Source organism: Mustela erminea, chromosome 2, assembly GCF_009829155.1.
Source record: "Mustela erminea isolate mMusErm1 chromosome 2, mMusErm1.Pri, whole genome shotgun sequence".
Lineage (NCBI taxonomy): Eukaryota > Metazoa > Chordata > Mammalia > Carnivora > Mustelidae > Mustela > Mustela erminea.
Window position 1 is genome coordinate 137,346,075 of NC_045615.1, and position 18,564 is coordinate 137,364,638.

At 39.4% G+C, this 18,564-nt stretch overlaps 1 protein-coding gene across 4 annotated transcripts in view; it reads right to left on the reverse strand.

Annotated features, from left to right (window-relative positions):
* The window catches only part of CORIN (corin, serine peptidase), a 249,441-nt gene that overhangs the window by 83,800 nt on the left and 147,077 nt on the right, over positions 1-18,564 (reverse strand). For all 4 annotated transcript variants that reach the window (XM_032334231.1, XM_032334230.1, XM_032334229.1 and 1 more), the window contains 2 exons: positions 11,862-11,975; positions 1,240-1,347 (listed from right to left, as the gene is read on the reverse strand). In XM_032334231.1, the coding sequence (XP_032190122.1) occupies positions 1,240-1,347; positions 11,862-11,975 (222 nt within the window). The remainder of the gene's footprint in view (positions 1-1,239; positions 1,348-11,861; positions 11,976-18,564) is intronic.

Below are 18,564 nucleotides of genomic sequence, written 5' to 3' on the forward strand. Positions count from 1 at the left end.
AACTATAAATCCTGTGATGTATATACTATGAAAACTGCCTCTCACTCTTTGTTCCACCATTTTTCAGTCTCAGAAGGCAATCTGTATCTACCTAGTGACTTGTGAGATGATTTGTACATATACAAATTTCGAGTATTTTTATGGATACAGTGAGGAGCAGCTGGACAGCGACTTCTAGAAACGACCTAGTTTCCCAGTATGGGGCCATTTCTGACACTTGCCACTCTGAAGCATTCCTCTGACCCTTCCCCAACACCCACTTCAATATTCTCTAATGACTAAATATTATTTCACATCATTTTCCCTCCTCATCTTAGCTTGTCTTTCTGTTCATATCACAAAGTCCTCATGTCACTCAATAATACAAGACCTAAAAATTCTAAAGGTAACCACAAGTCAAAAAGGTAAATACACAAAAGGAATGTTGCTGCTTTTAATGCATGAAATGCCATACACAATTGAACACAGCTTTTTAAATAGCAGGTTCATTCTTTTATTTATTAAGATATAATGGACACAGAACACTGTGTGTGTTTATGCTAAGTGAGATAAGTCAAAGAGAAAGATAAATACTGTGTGACAGCATTTATATGTGGAATCTTCAAAAGTCAAATTTGTAAAAACAAGGAGTGGAAAGGTAGTTACCAGGGTCTGGGGTGAATTAGGAAGATGTTATTTATAGGTATGAACGTGTAACTAGTAGGTAGGTTCATTTTTTACAAGATCAGATCAGATTGTGTACATAAAATAAATGTGCTTGTCCTAACCCTAGGTGTCAGTTCTACAGAAGTCATCCCTGCCATGCTAGGCTATCAGTTAAAGGAGGGGTCCTTGTTTGCATATAATAAGGGGATCAGCCACATGACAATTTATCTGTCCTCAAAGTTTTGCTCAAGAGCTCAAAATCTAAACGTGGTTAGAGCCACTGACTCTAACCAAAGAAGAAACAGAACATCCTCAAGGAGAAAAATTTATGAACATATTAACAATTCTTACCCGTCTTTCCACCCTACTTCTTAAGCATTTCCTTATTACAACTTTATGTAAGAAATATGACATTGACACGTAAGACATGACTAAGACTAGCGATTGAAAAAACCTCCTCTTTCTAAAAATTAAGAAACCAACCATTTTGTCATTTATTCTGCTAACCACATTAACAAACAATGAGCTACGGGTTCTGCATTACACATTTTTGTAAGTTTCAGTGAAAACCTTTAGGGGAACAATGCTACTTACCACAGTTCTGCTCATCACTCAGGTCCCCGCAGTCATCGTATCCATCACACACGAGGCTAGAATTGAGGCACTTGCCTGTGTGACAGTGGAACATATTCTCACTGCAATCTGCACAAAAGAGAAGCCACCGATGAGTCATCAGTAGAACAGGGTGTTATGATTATTCACTGAACAAAAGCGTATCATGGGAGGCAAATCATAATGGTAACCAGGTCCACATCTACTCTTACCAGCGAGGAGACTGTGGTACAGAGAGAGCCAAGGTCTTGCTCAAGCTCACTTAATAAGTGACTGCAGTGCCACGACTAGGACCTTCTGGCTTCCAAGCTGATACTTCTATCACTACCTGAAGGTCTTTATCTGAGGCCCACCTTATGTTACCCCAAACTCCTTTATAGTCAAATATGAGCACAGAAACTCTCGAGTCACCATAGTTCCTAATGAATTTCATGTTCATTCAGAATGAATTATTTTTTTTAATACTTAAGTCATGTTCATTTTATTAAGTCAAAACATTGAGCCTTTTTAAATCTAAAAGATGCTTATTTTTGCTACTATTAAATTCTGCCATATATATATTTTTTATTAACATATAATGTATTATTTGTTTCAGGAGTATAGATCTGTGATTCTTCAATCTTATACAATTCACAGCCCTCACCATAGCACATACCCTCCCCAATGTCCATCCCCAGAATGAATGACTTTTAATAGAAGGTGAGTAGTTATTTCCTTGAAACGTTTCCTTTAAAATTAAAGTCTGGGGGCGCCTGGGTGGCTCAGTGGGTTAAAGCCTCTGCCTTTGGCTCAGGTCATGATCTCAGGGTCCTGGGACTGAGCCCCGCATCAGGCTCTCCACACAGCAGGGAGCCTGCTCCCCCCAACCCCTGCCCGCCTGCCTCTCTGCCTACTTGTGATCTCTGTCTGTCAAATAAATAAATAAAATCTTAAAAAAAAAAAAAATAAATAAATAAAATAAAAATAAATAAAATGAAGTGAAAGTCTGGTTTTGTCAATGATAAGCATAAAAATAGATGAGAGAAAACATTAGCGAGATGATGACGTTGCTATTTTCAAGCAAGTATCACTTAAGTCAACTGAGTGTTTCATAACAGGACCTTCAAATAAGCAATACCGGACTACATTACAGTGGCAAGATAAGACGAAGTGATATGCAATCTCAAGGAGCTTAGAGTTTAATATGGAAGTAAGCAACATGAGACAGAATTTTAATAAGATAGATCTTGTACTTGGGTATCCTGGTTCTGTCATCTACTAGCTGTGGGAACTTGAGTGTATTAATTAAAATCCGAGTCTGTGAATTGATTTATGAAATTAAGATAAGGTCAATTATTTAAAAGGGTTCAGGGGAAGAGATTAGTAAAAGCATGTAATGTAAATTAATATGCGTAAGATGCCAACACAATTCAATGGAAACATGATACTCTTCAACAAATGGTGTTGGGACAATTGCAAAGTCTGGCTTTTACCTCAAACTGTACATTAAAATTATCTCAAAGTGGATCACAGATTTCAATGTAAGAGTTAAAATTATGAAGCCTCAAGAAAAAAAATAGGAAAAAAATCTTTTTGACCTTGGAAGAACTCTTGGATGTAACAAATTTTCAGATACAACAAAAAAAAGCACAAGCCATTAAAAAAATAATAATAAGTGGAGTTTATTAAAAAAAAAAAAAAACACATCCACATTTGTAGGATGGCTCAGTAGGTTGAACATCTATCTGCCTTTGGCTCAGGTCGTGATCCCAGGATCTTAGGATCGAGTCCCTCATGGAGCTCCTTGCTCAGCGGGGAGCTTGCTTCTCCCTCTGCCTGACCTACCCCCTACTTGTGCTCTCTCTCTCTCTCTCTGACAAAGAAATAAAATCTTAAGAAAAAAAAGAAATATATTAGTGCCTTAAAAGATACTATTAAGAAAATGAAAAGACAAGCCTCATACTGAAATAAGTATTGCAAGTCGTGTATCTGGTAAAGGACTTACATCCAGAAAGATACAGGACCCCCACACTCTATAATAAGACAACTCAATTACAGACACACAAAAGAGTTGAATAGAAAATCTTCCCAGAAGACATCAAATAGCTAATAAACACATAAAAAGGTGCTCAATATAATTAGTCATTAAGGAAATGCAAATTAAAACCACAACGAGGTACTATTACACATTGCCTAAGATGACTATAATAATGATTTTTGAAAAAAAAAAAAACAGAAAATACCAAGTATTGGCAAGGATTTTCTGAAACTGAAGCTGTTATATATAGTTGGTGGAGATGTAAAGTAATAAGGCCACATTAGAAAGCAGTACAGCGGCTTTTCGTAAAGTTAACTATATAACCTTATCATACAATTTATGAATTCCCATCCTTAGGAATCTACCCAAAAGGAATGAAACAGACATATACACAAAGACTTGCATGTAAACGTTCTTAGTAGCATTATTTATGATAACCAAAGACTAGGAACAATCCAAACGCTCACCAGCTGGTGAATGAATAGTCAAGATATAAAATACTAGACATGATTAAATACTATCCACCAATTAAAAGCATCACTCTATGGGTATATGTGTCCACATAGATGAACCTCAAAACCATTATGCCAAATAAAAGAAACCAGATACAAAGACTACATATTGTGTGATCCATTTATGAAATTTCTGGAAAAAGAAAACTTACGGAGACAGAAATCAAAGCAGTGGTTATCTGTGGCTGGAGGGTTGGCAGTGGGGACTGACCACAAATAGGTGGGGGAAATTTGTGGGGAGATGAAGAAGTTCTAGAAGTAGACTGTGGTAATGGTCATACAACCCTGTAAGTTTACTAAAACTCAATGGGATAACATATGTTATGGAAATTTTACCTCAATAAAACTTTTAAAATGATGAAACTAGTATGTGTAAAGAAGTCTGCATTTAATAGAAATAAGATTTCTTGAATGTATTGTTTTCTCTTATTTAAAGTAAATTAAGTTTAATGATCAATAGTCTGGTCTCCTAAATTCTAGCTGATTGTCTCTCCTCAAACATAAGTCTGCATCTCCTATGACTGGTGATCGGTACCTCTTCACTATAAATGTTCCAAACCCTATAGTAATTCCTTATTAAAATTCTTGGGCATTGATCAGTTAAACTGTTAGCCACATGCATCAAAATATTTATTACTCATATGAATCATAAATTTCTATTTCCTGACGCGTCCTTCTAACAAACTACTTAAGTACTTTTAGAATCACATCATTTTAAAAGTCTAACGAGCCTTAGGGACCATCTGTTTAGTGCCTACATTAAAAGGGTGTGTATGGAACAACACACACACACGTACCTACACATATGCTCACACTTGTACATACGCAAAACTTTGTAAGTACTTATAATTTTTTATTTCCCCCAGGCTGAATCATTTTAACAAGAAGGATGACTATCATAAGGGAAAAAGAACTAAAAAGAGGTCTCACTTTTCACCTGGACAGTTCTATCTCCTCCATCAGCAGAGGGCGCTAACTCTCCACCCCGCACACCACTGCCGCGGGCGCTGCTACCACACTCAGGCTCTTGGAGTCAAGAAAGGTTACAACTTCGGTTCTCCTGCCCACCAAGCAGAGTAGAGGGATTTGTGCATCAGAATATATACATTTCCTTGGGAAGATTCAAAGGTCTTTTTGATTTTTTTGTTTTTTCATTTAAATTACTCTTGTGGGACAGTTTGAGTCAGTATGCGAGAATCAGCAATAATCAGGGGCCTCAACTTGACTGTCTATGCAAAGGCATTTGCATTCCCCAGAGGAGGGTGCGAGGTGGAGGAGTGACATATTTTAAACCACATGAGGTTTTGGGTTTTTTTTTCTTAAGGCAGTGCACTTATATTTTCTTTTCTTTTTTTCTTTCTTTCTTTCTTTCTTTTTTTTTTTTTTGGTACCACTGGGGAATCAAATACTCCTTTTAGAATCTGATTAACTGGGGTACCTGGGTGGCTCAGTGGGTTATTAAGCCACTGCCTTCTGTTCAGGTCATGATCTCAGCGGCCTGGGATGGAGCCCCACATCAGGCTCTTTGCTCAGTGGGAAGCCTGCATCCCCCCCTTTCTCTGCCTGTGTCTCTGCCTACTTGTGATCTCTCTCTGTGTCAAATAAATAAATAAAATCTTAATTAAAAAAAAAAAGATTAACCTGAAAACACACCAAAAATTTCCAAAGATTCATGCAACCCCTCTGTGAGGCCCATTCTGAAGACCTTGCTAATTCATATTAAAATACTTTGTTGTAGATATTTTTTAAATGAATACTGTCATTTATTAAATTATTTCATAAAAATATTTACTTAATAAATGGAGATGATTCAAGCTTTTTAAAAAATTCTTTATTATTCACACAAGTGTAGATTCAACTTTCCATTATTATGACTTCCTTGGTTAGAAGCCATTTTCAGAGTTTAGATACAAAACCTAGCCGCAATGGGAAAACAACTTGTTACCTTCCTAAGGTCTGTGTGATAAGTAAACACACAAAATTTTAACCAAGGCACTGTGCAGCAGAAATGAACAGCAAATACCAAAGATCACAGTGCCTCCTTTTATTGGAATAAATGTTTATTTGAACAGAAAAGAGATGTTGTCAGTGCAATTTAGGGTCAACAAATCAAAATTTTCAAAAGCTTTTTGCTATGACTTTCTTGCTCAATAAAAGCATAATTTTATATAACCTAAGGTAGATGTTTTTCTAGATACAGATTTTTCTTCTTAACAAGTACCTGATGAAAAATGTAACTTCTAAAGTTCTTGCATGTTGATATTCACTTCAGTTTGGCATCTTACACTATGAACTTTTTTCCCCCCTCAAGATTATCATTAAATAAGGAGACAGGTAAAGAACAGAAAACCTTTTTATCAAGAGCCTCATTCACGTAGGTCAGTCTCTATGAGTCTATGAACCTGTGTTGCCTCAAGTCAAGATTCAAGAATGGATACTCAATTTCCACACAGAGGCGCCCCCATTTTGAGATGACCAGAGAGATTACATGGTTTGCCCACAGCTGCCCGACTCACGACAGCTACCCAGGCTTCTGGACTCCCTGGGTGCTTTTGACTATTGACTTTTAGCCCTGAAGGAAGACTTCTCAACCGGAAGACTGGTGACCACTGGCGGTGGGTAATTCTTGGTCGTGAGGACTGTCGTGTGCACTGTAGGATGCTGAACAGTCTCTCGCCTCTACCCTCTAAATGCCAGTAGCTCCTCCTCTAAACTTCACACTTATGGCAACCAAGTACTTCTCCATACACTGAAAGATGTTCCCTGGGTGGCAAAACTGCCCTCAATTTCGAGTCACTAAATTAGATTTGCTTGGACGTCACTGGTGTCCGAGGCCTAGTTTCAACCACATCTTTCTATTAGCTTTCTCCACACCAACATAACTCCTCGTAATCCTGCCCTCATCTGTACTCAAAGGACCTACCACCCCTCTCTTTTTGTTTACGCCATTTTGCTTTTTTAACATCACCTCAATTATATTTGTTCTAAAGTACCATATTCAATCATCTCCATGTTTATATGTGAGATTAGACTCCAAGACTCATGAAGAAAGGAACCATGTCTTAACAGTCTTTAAATTCCCTGGGTATCTAGAACATGCTTCACACATAGCAAGAATTCAAGAAGATTCAATAGTTTTATTGGTTCCTGAAACAGATGTGGAACTTCCAGACATCTGAAGCTTCTTCCTTCAGCGCAGAATGTAGTATTTTCCTTTTTATTATTTGAATGGAAATATTTCTGTTATTTACTTTCCTTCCTTAGTAAAAAGAATAGAGTAAATGCAGTCAATTTTAGTGATTCAGAAACATCACCTGGAATGCCAGTTTTTATTTTGTGCTGTTTGGGTTGCTTCCCTTCTAAAATAGCTTCATGCGGTACTGGTTTTAAAACTGTTACAGATTTGGGGCACCTGGATGGCTCAGTTGGTTATGCATCTGACCTTTGGTTTCAGCACAGGTCATGATCTCAGGCCATGACATCGAACCCCGTGTCTGGCTCCACATTTAGCGGGGAGTCTGCTTCTCCCTCTCTCCCTCTCCTTCTGCTCCTTCCCCCCCTAAAATAGATATAAAAATCTATTAAATAAATAAATAAAGCTGTAGTGGCTATTTTAGTGTTTGTTTCCTCTGCAGAGTATCCCCTGACCTTTATCAGCTGTCTCCATGACTTTCAGCGGGCATCCTTGACAGCCTGGAGGTGAGAGGCGCTGGGCAGGTGGATGGAGGTGAGGTCGGGGCGGGGGGTGGAAGGGAGGGACCATATAGTGAATAAGATCCCAATATTCATAATGGCAACCATCAGTCCTCACACTCTTTCAGCGTTATCGCGTGTCAGACAGTGGTCTATATGCAGGATAGGCAAGGGTTCGTAATTCTGCACAGGAGTTCTAGAGACAGTTACTGTTACTGTCTCCATTTCACTGAGGAGGACACAGAGGCCCAGAGAGATGGAGTGACTTGCCCAGGTTCACAGAAGCAGGAAATGGTAAAGAAGAGATAGGAATAATGGCAACCTGACTCAAGAGTTTACAGGAGTAATCCCTACACTTTGTGGTTATTCATATAATTAACTATACTTAGGATAAGTAGTTAACACATCATAATTAGTACAAGGTATCGTTAGTAAAACATGTCGTATAATTATACTAAAACATAAGTCAACCAATTTTACCCAAATCCAAGCAAATGATTTCCAAAAGTATTTGACAGTGATTTTACGTGGCATGAAACATGTGGACTTGGTGGCGCCTGTTTTCTCTGTGACAACCATTTCCCTTGAAGCTTTTTCTTTGTGACAGCCATTATCCATTTGCTAAGCACTAGCTGTGGACCAGACACCACTCTAGAGCTGGTTATAGAATCAAAAGATTATAGGTGAGAAACAAAAGACACACCAGACCCCCTCTAGTCCAGCGGCTTCGAATCTGGCTGCATGTTAGAATTACCTGGGTGGTTTTGCAAAGCTGTTGCTGGGCTCCAGCTCCAGACCAACTGAATTAGGATTCCTGCAGGTGGGGCTTCCTGCAGATGCTATGTGCACGTGGCTTCAATGACAAAGAAAACCAGGAATAGAGAGGTAGCCTGCCTCAAGTCACAGAGTTAGAAATTTCTCAAAGAAAACTTTCTTAATTTTTGAAAATCTTTTCACCACACTGCTAACATTGTTCCAGGTGGTTGGAAATGCATTCATTCTATAAACACTCGGGGAAGAGACTGAGAAACAACATAATTAGTTAAGGGAGAAAACTCAGTAAGGAGTCCCAGATACTTGGCTTAATGGTATAATAGACAATTATATCCCAAAGTGTCATAGAGCATCCAAAAATAAATGTTTTCCTCTCCTATAAATGATCAGAAGATAATTGTTCACCAAATCTGAACTTTTATGGACAAGAATGAGATCTTGACATTTGCAGGCAACATGGGTGGACCTGGAGGGTATTATGCTAATAAGTGAAATAAGTCAGACAAAGAAAGACAAATACTATACGATTTCATTTATATGTGGAATCTAGAAATCCAACCAAACAAACAGAAACAGACTCCTAAATACAAAGAAAAAAATTGGCGATTGCCAAAGGGGGAGCGGTCAGGGGATGGGTGAAATAGGTGAAGGGGAGTAAGAAGGACAACTTCCAGCTATAAAGTAAATAAGTTATGGGGAAGAAGAGTATACAGCACAGAGAATATAGTCGACAATACCGTATGGTGACAGACGGTGACTATACTTGTGAGCACTGACTAACATACAGAGCTGTCGAATCACTGTGCTGCACACCTAAAACTAATATAACACTGTGTGTCAATTACGCTTCAATAAAAACAAACAAATAGCAGAGGACCAGGTTCAAGTCATGCAGTGTGAATCACTGGCAAATTCATTCATGACTCTCAACCTCAGCTCTGCATCTGCACAAAAAGGGTAATACCTCTTGGCTAAAAATTAAATCAAATCATGTCAATTCATTCTTCTAGAATAGTTGACAAATAATTCCTTCCCTTCCTTTCTTTGAAGGCAGTCGTCCTCCACCTGTCCCCTGCCAGCACCCTGGGAGCCGCCATATTCTTCTGCTCCTCATTAGGAAAGCCCAGCAGAACTTCCTTCTCCCCTCAGGAGTATGGCGGCTGCAGTCACGCTCTGATTTACCTCCATGCCCTAATTCAGAACTCCACTACTCCTTCACCACAGGACGGTGACAGTGGGAGGGTGGCACCCTCCATAAATGACTAAAGAGCCACGGGCACTGAATGCTGAAATTCCGAGTCCAATGCCCTCGAAAGTTCTGAAGCAACTACCTGTGAAGCTTTCAAGGTGTAACCGAGTGTAGGCAAATTTTCTGAGGGGATGTATTTTATTTCCTCAGCTGGCCAAACCACATGGGTGTTAAAGTATGCTCCTGAGGAAAGCCTCTATCTTCCTTAATAAACTCTTCAACCCTTAGGACGTGCTATATACCTTGCAGAACAGTAATACCTCGTTTGTTCAGTCACTGACTAGGAAAATTTACTCCTTCCAATTCAATTCAACCGATGCGGCACCATCTCTTACTGTTTAAAGTGCAACGCTCCATGCACTGGGTGCAATGAAGGAACATAATGGCGAGCCAGTGGTGGCCCACCGCTTGGGGGGAGGCACATGCAGAATTTTAATAATATCCCATGGGCCGTATTGGGAGGTAAGGAAAAGATTCTAACACATTTCCCATAAATTGGATATAATTCTATTGAACCTACTGTGAGTGCTCTATAAATTATTCCTCCCTAACTCCACAGCAATACGGCCGAATGTTAAGGCTACATCCTATGAAAATCTTTTTCATGTACAATCATATGCTACAGGTTTTTCTGAAGAGAGAATTCCAAATTATAAAAACAATACATAAATAGAGGTGGGGGCATATATGAACAAATAATTTCGAGGAAATACCAAGTTAAGTAAAGTGAGTAAATCTTTTATAAAAGTACAGCATTTCTCAAAACTTACAATGTGTCAATGTGTATCGTAACTCTCTAAAAAGTAGTTCTGATAGCATTTCTCAAACTTGCTTATTTCTCAAGCAATTTTCAGGGCTTGGGTACTATGGAACACCAGTTTGGGAAACACCGATCTGAAATATTACCATAATATAATGCCTTTCAAAACTTATGATAAATAAGTATCCTAACCCTCACATGGAAGAAGTGTTCTACCTGGCAAACAGACCATAAGAACCTTTCAATTAAGGTCAACAATTAAGAGCTCTCATACAGCCTTGGCAGCTCCTATGGGGAGTAAAACACAGCTTTACCCATGGTAAGATGGGATCATGTTACCATTGATGGTTTTGCTGATCATATAACCACTAAAAAGCAATTACAACATAATGGCATGTGGCTCTGCTTTTTGGAGGCAAATCCTACATATATTACTGAAGCTAATTTTTCCTTACCCATTGTACAAGCAAGGAACAACTTGAAAGCTAATATATATGTATATATATATATATATATTTATATACACACATACACACACATATATAGGACACTATGTATGCGTGTGTATGCATATACATACACACCATTCTGTCCGATATATATATCGGACAGAATGTTGATGTCCTCCCAAAATGTATATGTTAAAGTCTTAACCCTCAAATAACCCTCAAATATTTGGAGAAAGGACCTATAAGGAGGTGACAAGTTAAATGCGGCCATAACGGTGAGGCCCTAATCTAATAGTACCCTTTTAAGAAGAGGGGGAGACCCTCTCCCTCCCCCCTTACCTCTCTCCCTGCCTCCAAAGGGGTCAAGTGAGCACTGAGGAAGATGGAAGCTGCCTAGCAGCCCAGAAAAGAACTCTCACCGGAAACTGAGCCTCGTTGACCTTGACCTTAGACTCCGGGGCCTCCAGACCCTTAGGAGAATAAATTTCTCCTGTTTAAATCATGTAGTCTGGGGTATTTTACACCGCAGCCCAAGGAGCTTAGGACAGCATTTTACAAACCACCGACCATTTCAATCAAAACAACTGACCAAATCCACAGTAAAGAATTTGACGATGTTTAATGTTTGAATCTCTCAATCCACGCATTTAAAGTAGTTAGCACCATGGACGATATATCACCCGGTTTAGAGAAAGCGTAAGCAAACAAGGGGCTTTGCATGCTGGGTCAGGAATGTCAAGGATCCGGAGGGTGAAACATCTGCCTACTGACCGGGTCTTTAAAACACACACACACACACACACACACACACACACACTGACCTTTAGACTCATTAAGCTTTCAAAACAAAAATAAAAGCCTCACCCAAACAAAATAAACAAAAAGCCTTCCTCCAACTTTAAGCCACTTGCAAAACACGTTCCCACTGCGACCTACGGGAATCGCGCCTTTGAAAGGGGCGCGAACACACCGACCGCCCCACGTTTGTCGGTGTGGGGAAGGCAAACTACCAGAAGTCCACGCCCCCGCCGGCCGGCGGTCAGGGTCTGTTCTCGGTTTCCAGGCCCCACCCCCTCCACCCCGCTCCGCCCTCCGCCCCGCCCCCACGCCCTCCGCCCCGCCCCCACCGGCCCCCACGCCCCGCGCCTACTGCAGTGGGCCTCGTCGCTCCAGTCGTCGCAGTCGTTGTGCCCGTTGCACCGCAGCTTCCCGGGCACGCAGAGGCCGCTGGCGCACAGAAAGCTCTCGCCGCCCCCGCAGAGCGCTGGAAGAGAAGGCAGGGAGACCCGGTCAGAAGCAGCCCCTTTCCTTTAGACGTCCGGAGAAACAAAGAACAGCGAGAACACCCTCCTTGCTCTTCAAGATTTGCTTCCCTATCCCCTCGCCGAGGTTTCTCGGGCCCCCTAGGACCTTAATCATGGAATTTACCTGGAAAGCCTACAAAGTGTGTCTGCCCGAGAAAAGCAAAAGAAAACTCCCCAGCAGGCTTGCAGCGCGAGAGGTTCCCATGCTCAGGGCAGAGGACGGGAGCCTCGTCAATTGCACAACTCAGGGGGGCGTGGGGGCACACCAAATTGAGTATTTTATTTAGTAACTGCAAATTATTTAAAAACGAAGTGCTATTAATGAACAAACAAACAAAACCCCAAATCCTATCCGTCTAGAAAGCTATTCAGTGTTGCACAGAAAAAGTTATAGAAGGGAAGGGAAAAGAAAAAGGACAGGCCCAAATCTCTGATAAACAGGGCTTGAACTCACCTTCGTTCCTTTGTTTTGTCTTAGATTCCACATGTAAGTGAGATCGTACAGTATTTGTCTTTCTCTGTCTGACTTATTTCACTTAGCAACTTAGCATATTATCCTCCATCATGTTACAAATGACAAGATCTCATTTTTATTCTCATTTTTATTTTTTAGACTGAGTAGTATTCTTTTGTATCACATTGTCTTTATCCTTTCATTTTTCCATAGCCACTTAGGTTGTTTACCTACCTTGGCTTTTGTAAATAATGCTGCAGTGAACCCAGGGGTGAATGTATCTTTTCAGTTTAGTGTTTTCCTTCCCTTCAGATAAAGATCCAGAAGTGGAATTACTAGATCTAATGGTAGCTCTATCTTTAATTTTTTCAGGAGTTTCTATATTATTTTCCATAGTGGTTGCAACAATTTACATTCCCACCGGAAGTGCAGGAGGGTTTCCTTTTCTCCACATTTTTGCCAATAGTTGTTATTTATTGTCTTTTTGATACTGGCCATTGTAACCAGGTGGTGGTACTTCACTGTGCTTTCGATTTGCATTTCCTTGATGATTTATATGTTGACTATCTTTTCATGTGATTTCGGCCATCTGTATGCCTTCGTTGGAAAAATATCTATTCAGATCCTCTGCTCATTTTTAAAAATCAGATTGTGTTTTATTGTTGTATGAGTTCTTCATACCCCTTATGGGATGTCTGAGTTCTTCATACTCCTTATGGGATATAGAGTTGTATGAGTTCTTCATACCCCTTATGGGATGTATAATTTGCAAATATCTTCTCCCATTCAGTAGGTTGCCTTTTTGTTTTGTTGACAGTTTCCTTCACTGTGCAGAAGCTTTTTAGTCTGAAGTAGTCCCACTTGTTTAGCTTTGCTCTTGTTGTCTTTGCTTTTGGAGTTTGATCCAAAAATTCATCGCTAAGACTGATGTCCAGGAGCTTGCCATCTGTTTTCTTCTATAAATGTTATGGCTTCAGGTCTTACATTCAAGTCTTTAATCCATTTTTGAGTGCATTTTGTGTAGGCTATAAGACAGTGGTCCAGTTTCATTCTTTAGCCTCTGTCTGTATGGTTTTCCCAACACCATTTGTTAAAGAGGCCATCCTTCCCCCATTGTTTATTCTTGCCTGCTTTGTTGTAAACTACTTGACCACAGATACATGGGTTTATTTCTGGGCTCTGTTTTATTCCATTGATCCATGTGTCTGTTTTTATGCCAATACCTTACTGTTTTGACTTCCATAGCTTTATAATATAGCTTGAAATCAGGGCGTGTGATAGCTCCAGTTTCATTCTTTTTTCCCAAGGTTACTTTGGCTATTTGGGAAATTCTGTGGTTAAAATTTTAGGATTGTCCTATTTCTGTGGAAAATGTCATGAATATTTGCAGCTATGTTTATCAAAGATACTGGCTATAGTTTTTCTTTTCCATTCCCTTTCCTGTCCTTCCCTCCCCCGCTCCTCCGCCCCTTCCCTACCTATCTTTCTTGTGGTGTCCTTGTCTAGTTTTGGTATCAGGGTGATGCTGGCCTTGTAAAATGAGTTTGGAAGTGTTCTTTCCTCTTCAATTTTTAAGAAGTTTGAGAAGAATAGGTATTAAATCCTTAAATGTTTGGTAGAATTCACCAGTGAAGCCATCTAATCCTAGACTTCCATTTGTTGTTGGGAGGTTTTCGATTACTGATTCATCTTTCTTATAATTGGTCTATTCAGACTTTTTACTTCATTAATCAATCTTGGAAGATTGTTTAGGAATTTACCCATTTCTTCTAGGTTGTCCCATTTGCTGGCATACACTTGTTTATAGTTTCTTGAGGTCCTTTATATTTCTGTAGCATCAGTGGTAACTTCTCCACTTCCATTTCTGATTTTATTTATTTAAGCCCTTTCTTTTTCTTGGTGAGGATAAAGATTTTTCAATGTTGTTTATTTATCAAAGATCAAGCTCTTAGTTTCACTCATCTTCTCTGTTATTTTTTGTCTCTGTTTTGCTTATTTCTGCTTTGATCTTTGTTACTTCCTTCCTTCTACTAACTTTGAGCTTTTTTCTTTTTCTAGTTTTTAGGTGTAAGTTTAGATTGTTATTTGGGATTTTTCTTGTTGCCTGAAGTAGGCCTGCACTGCTATGAACCTCCTTCTTAGAAAATACACACACACACACACACACACACACACACACACGTATACATATATCAAGTTATTTAATCACATATATGTGACTTCTCCAGTTTTATTTGATTTCTAGTTTCTAGTTTCACCCTGTTGTAGTCAGGAAAGATGCTTGATATGATTTCAGTCTTCTTAGATTTATTAAGACTTGTTTTTTGGCCTAACATATAATCTATCCTGGAGAGTGTTCCATATGCATTTGAGAAAAATATGTATTTTGCTGCTTTTGGATGGAATGTTCTGTAAGTATCTATTAAGTCCATCTGGTCTCATGTATCATTTAAGGCCAGTGTTTCTTTATTAATTTTTTTTTTTTTTTTTGTCTAGATAATCTATCCATTGATACCAATGGGGCAGTAAAAGCCCCTACTACCAACATTGCCCAAGGGTACCCTTTATTCCGCATCCTCACCAACATTTGTTATTTCTTGTCTTTTTGATAATACCCCTTTTTTGGCGGGGTGGTAGGGGAGAGTGGGGAGAGGAAGAAGGAGAAAGAGAGGGAGAATCCCAAGTAGGCCCAGCAGATCCTGATGCACAAGGCTCGATCTCACAACCCTGAGATCATGACCTGCGCTGAAATCAAGAGTCAGGTGCTTCACTGACTGCACCACCCAAATGCCCCTTAATAACAGCTGTTCTAACAGATGTGAGGTGATATCTCATTGTGCTTCTGATTTGCATCTCCCTGATGATTAATGGTTTTGAGCATTTTTCATGTATGTGTTGGCCATCTGTATGTCTTTGGGAAAATGTCTATTCAGATTTTCTATCCATTTTTTAAAAATTTACTTATTTTTTATTATATTCAGTTAGCCACTGTATAGCACATAATTAGTTTCTGATGCAGTGTTCAATGATTCATTAGTTAAGTATAACACCCAGTGCTCATCACAGCACATGTCCTCCTCAGTACCCATCATCCTGTTATGCCCTCCCCCCACCCCTCCCCTCTGAAACCCCCAGATTGTTTCTCAGGGTCCATAGTCTCTCAAGGTTCATCTCCCTCTCTGATTTCAATCCATTTTCAATTAATTAATCATTTTAAATTTCAGTATAATTAACATATCATTAATTAATTATACTAGTTTCAGCTACATTAGTTACATTCAGTTACATTAGTTTCAGTTATATTAGTTTCAGATCCAACAATTCTATACATTACTCAGTGCTCATCCTAAGTGTACTGTTCATCTCCTTCTTCTATTTCACCCATCCTCCCCCATCTCCTTTTTATTCTCCACATTTAAGAGTGATTTTTGGGGGGCACCTGGGTGGCTCAGTGGGTTAAGCCTCTGCCTTCAGCTCAGGTCAGGATCTCAGGGTCCTGGGATCGTGCCCCGCATTGGGCTCTCTGCTGAGTGGGGAGTCTGCTCCCCCCCACCCACTGCCTGCCTCTCTGCCTACTTGTGATCTCTCTCTCTCTCTGTCAAATAAATAAATAAAATCTTAAAAAAAGTGATTTTTTGTTTGTCTCTTTTTTTCTTTGTTTTGTTTCTTAGTTTCCACATATGAGTGAAATCATATGGTATTTGTCTTTCTCTGACTTGTTTCACTTAGCATTATACTTTCTAGGTCCATCCATTTTGTTGTAAATAGTAAGACTTCTATTGTGTAGATATACCACCTCATTTGTAACCGTTCATCTGTGTAGGACACTTCATTGCTTCCCTTTCTTGGCTATTGTAAATAATGTTGCACGGGGGTGCATGTATCTAGCATGCCAAGAACTGTCTCTCCAATAGTTATAGTCCTATGGTACCCAGGAATGCCCCCCCCCCCACAGTATGATTAAGGAGCATCCCCTATGTGGACTGTGTGTGCCTGCTGGCTTCAGCAAGGCAGTGGAAAAGTATAGGGTGGGGGCATGAGGAAGAGCTTAGGGCTGGGGCATGCCACAGGCTTTCATGATGTTTTATTTTTTTAATCTGGAAAAGAAGTTAATTTTCATGGGTTCTCAATTCAGAGTAACAGTAAATAAACACAACCCTTGAAGACTTCTTTCTTGTCTCCATTCCTCCACACAACTGACTTGTGTGATCAGTCCTGCTCACTGTCACCACTCACTGAACGATGTATTCTTTGATGAAATGAACCCTGTTGACTAATTAAAGAGAACCAGGAAACAGAGAACATTTTAACTCAGAATTAGAAATACGGAAAAGTACAGACTGAATGCTCCAGGCAGTAAAGCCCAGGTCTGTCACATTTCTCTTGTTCTTGGGCCCTAGGAGAGTGGTGGGCACTCAGGAGACTCTTGGTTAATAGATGGGGAAAAGTCAACTTAATCCCAATAAAGCACCATATATTGCCAAAAAACAAAGAAAAATGCAATTAACGAATTATTTTCCAATGTTATCAAGGAAATCAGAATTTTGATTTGCTGAACATTAAGTAGTAGTTGATTTAGTTAAGATTCTTATGATAGTACTTCATGTGTAATCATTGTAAAATCAACAACAAATGTCTGTTTTCCATCACATGCTACCATTTCAGTATTGATACAAAGGACATCTATGAACTTCAACTGCCAAAATATGAAACACATTTATATTTCAAATAGTCTTAGAAGAATCAGCACAGGACCGCATTCCTATACCTACAAAAACAGACTTCTAAAAAGGGACACAGGAAACCAGATATAAAATGAAAATCCAAACACTAAGATTTTATTGGCCAATCTATACAATATCCTCTCTCTAGGGTTGAGGGAAAATTTGCAAGGCATAAGTGTTTATCCTGTTGTTGAGATTGTTTCTGTGTTATATTAGAGAGGGCAGAAATTCCATCTGTCTGCATTTCAGCAGCTGCAATTCTGCAGAAGAATTATTGCATTCCCCACCTTATGGCTCTGATAATTCCTTGAGAAATGTAGCTGAAAGTTCAACATTACCTAGCTCCTAACATCTAGGTTTCATCTTTAAGACCCCATATATTCTACTCCAGTAAAGCCATTTCTTGCATATGATTATATCAAATCTGGATCAAATTTAAAACAGACTGCTTGCATTGTTCTGATTATTGAGATCCCACTGTCTTGGCGGATCACGCAGAAACTGACTTCTTTTGTGTGGTTCCTCAGTGGGAGACATGGCTGCCCTTGGTTTTAGGACATTGTAGATTTTTTTCTTAGTCTCCCTTTAGAAGTTCATTGTTTTGTGAATTAATAGTATTTCTGTAAACTTAGAATAACTTTTGTATACTTTGTTTGATGTCTCCTTAACTTGTACTCGGAATTTCCACTTTCTCTGTGTGAAACTGTTCAGCTAGCCAAGTACTTCAACCACATCTTATTTGGAGTTTCCAAAGAGCCCCCCATAAAGTAGACAGGCCGGCATTCTACCACAACTTCCTTAGGGGGAATGATGATTTACAAATACAGAAACTGGAGTGTCGTGTGGTTAAGACAACAATTGCGCAAAGTCATATATGTAGCCATATAGACACAGATTTATGCAGTCTGAGCTTTAGTCCAAGCCCTTCACACCACACCCATGCCCTGTTTCTTGTCCAGGCCGGTTGTGTAGTCACCTGATTTGTGGTCAGTTCAAAGGCATCAGCTTCAAGCAAAAGTTCAAGTTTGTCTTTATTTTTCAGGTGATTTGGACCAGATGAGATGACATTCCATCTCACCTCTGGGTTTTTAGGAGAACATTCTGAGAGCTCATAAGTTTCTGTACATATTTTTCAATCATAAATTTCACATTCTTACAACAATCATTTTCATTCAAACAGCCTTTTGACTTAGTCCTTAAGGTGACAAAGGGAGATTCCTTGAGGAGAAGTCATGTTATATAATTTTGATACCATTTCCACTAACATCCTCTATAATTCTAAGAGGTACATGTTGGACTTTAAACTGATGGCAGATTGATCAGTGGAAGATTCATTGGTTAACTGAACAAATAGTTACTGGGTGTCTATGA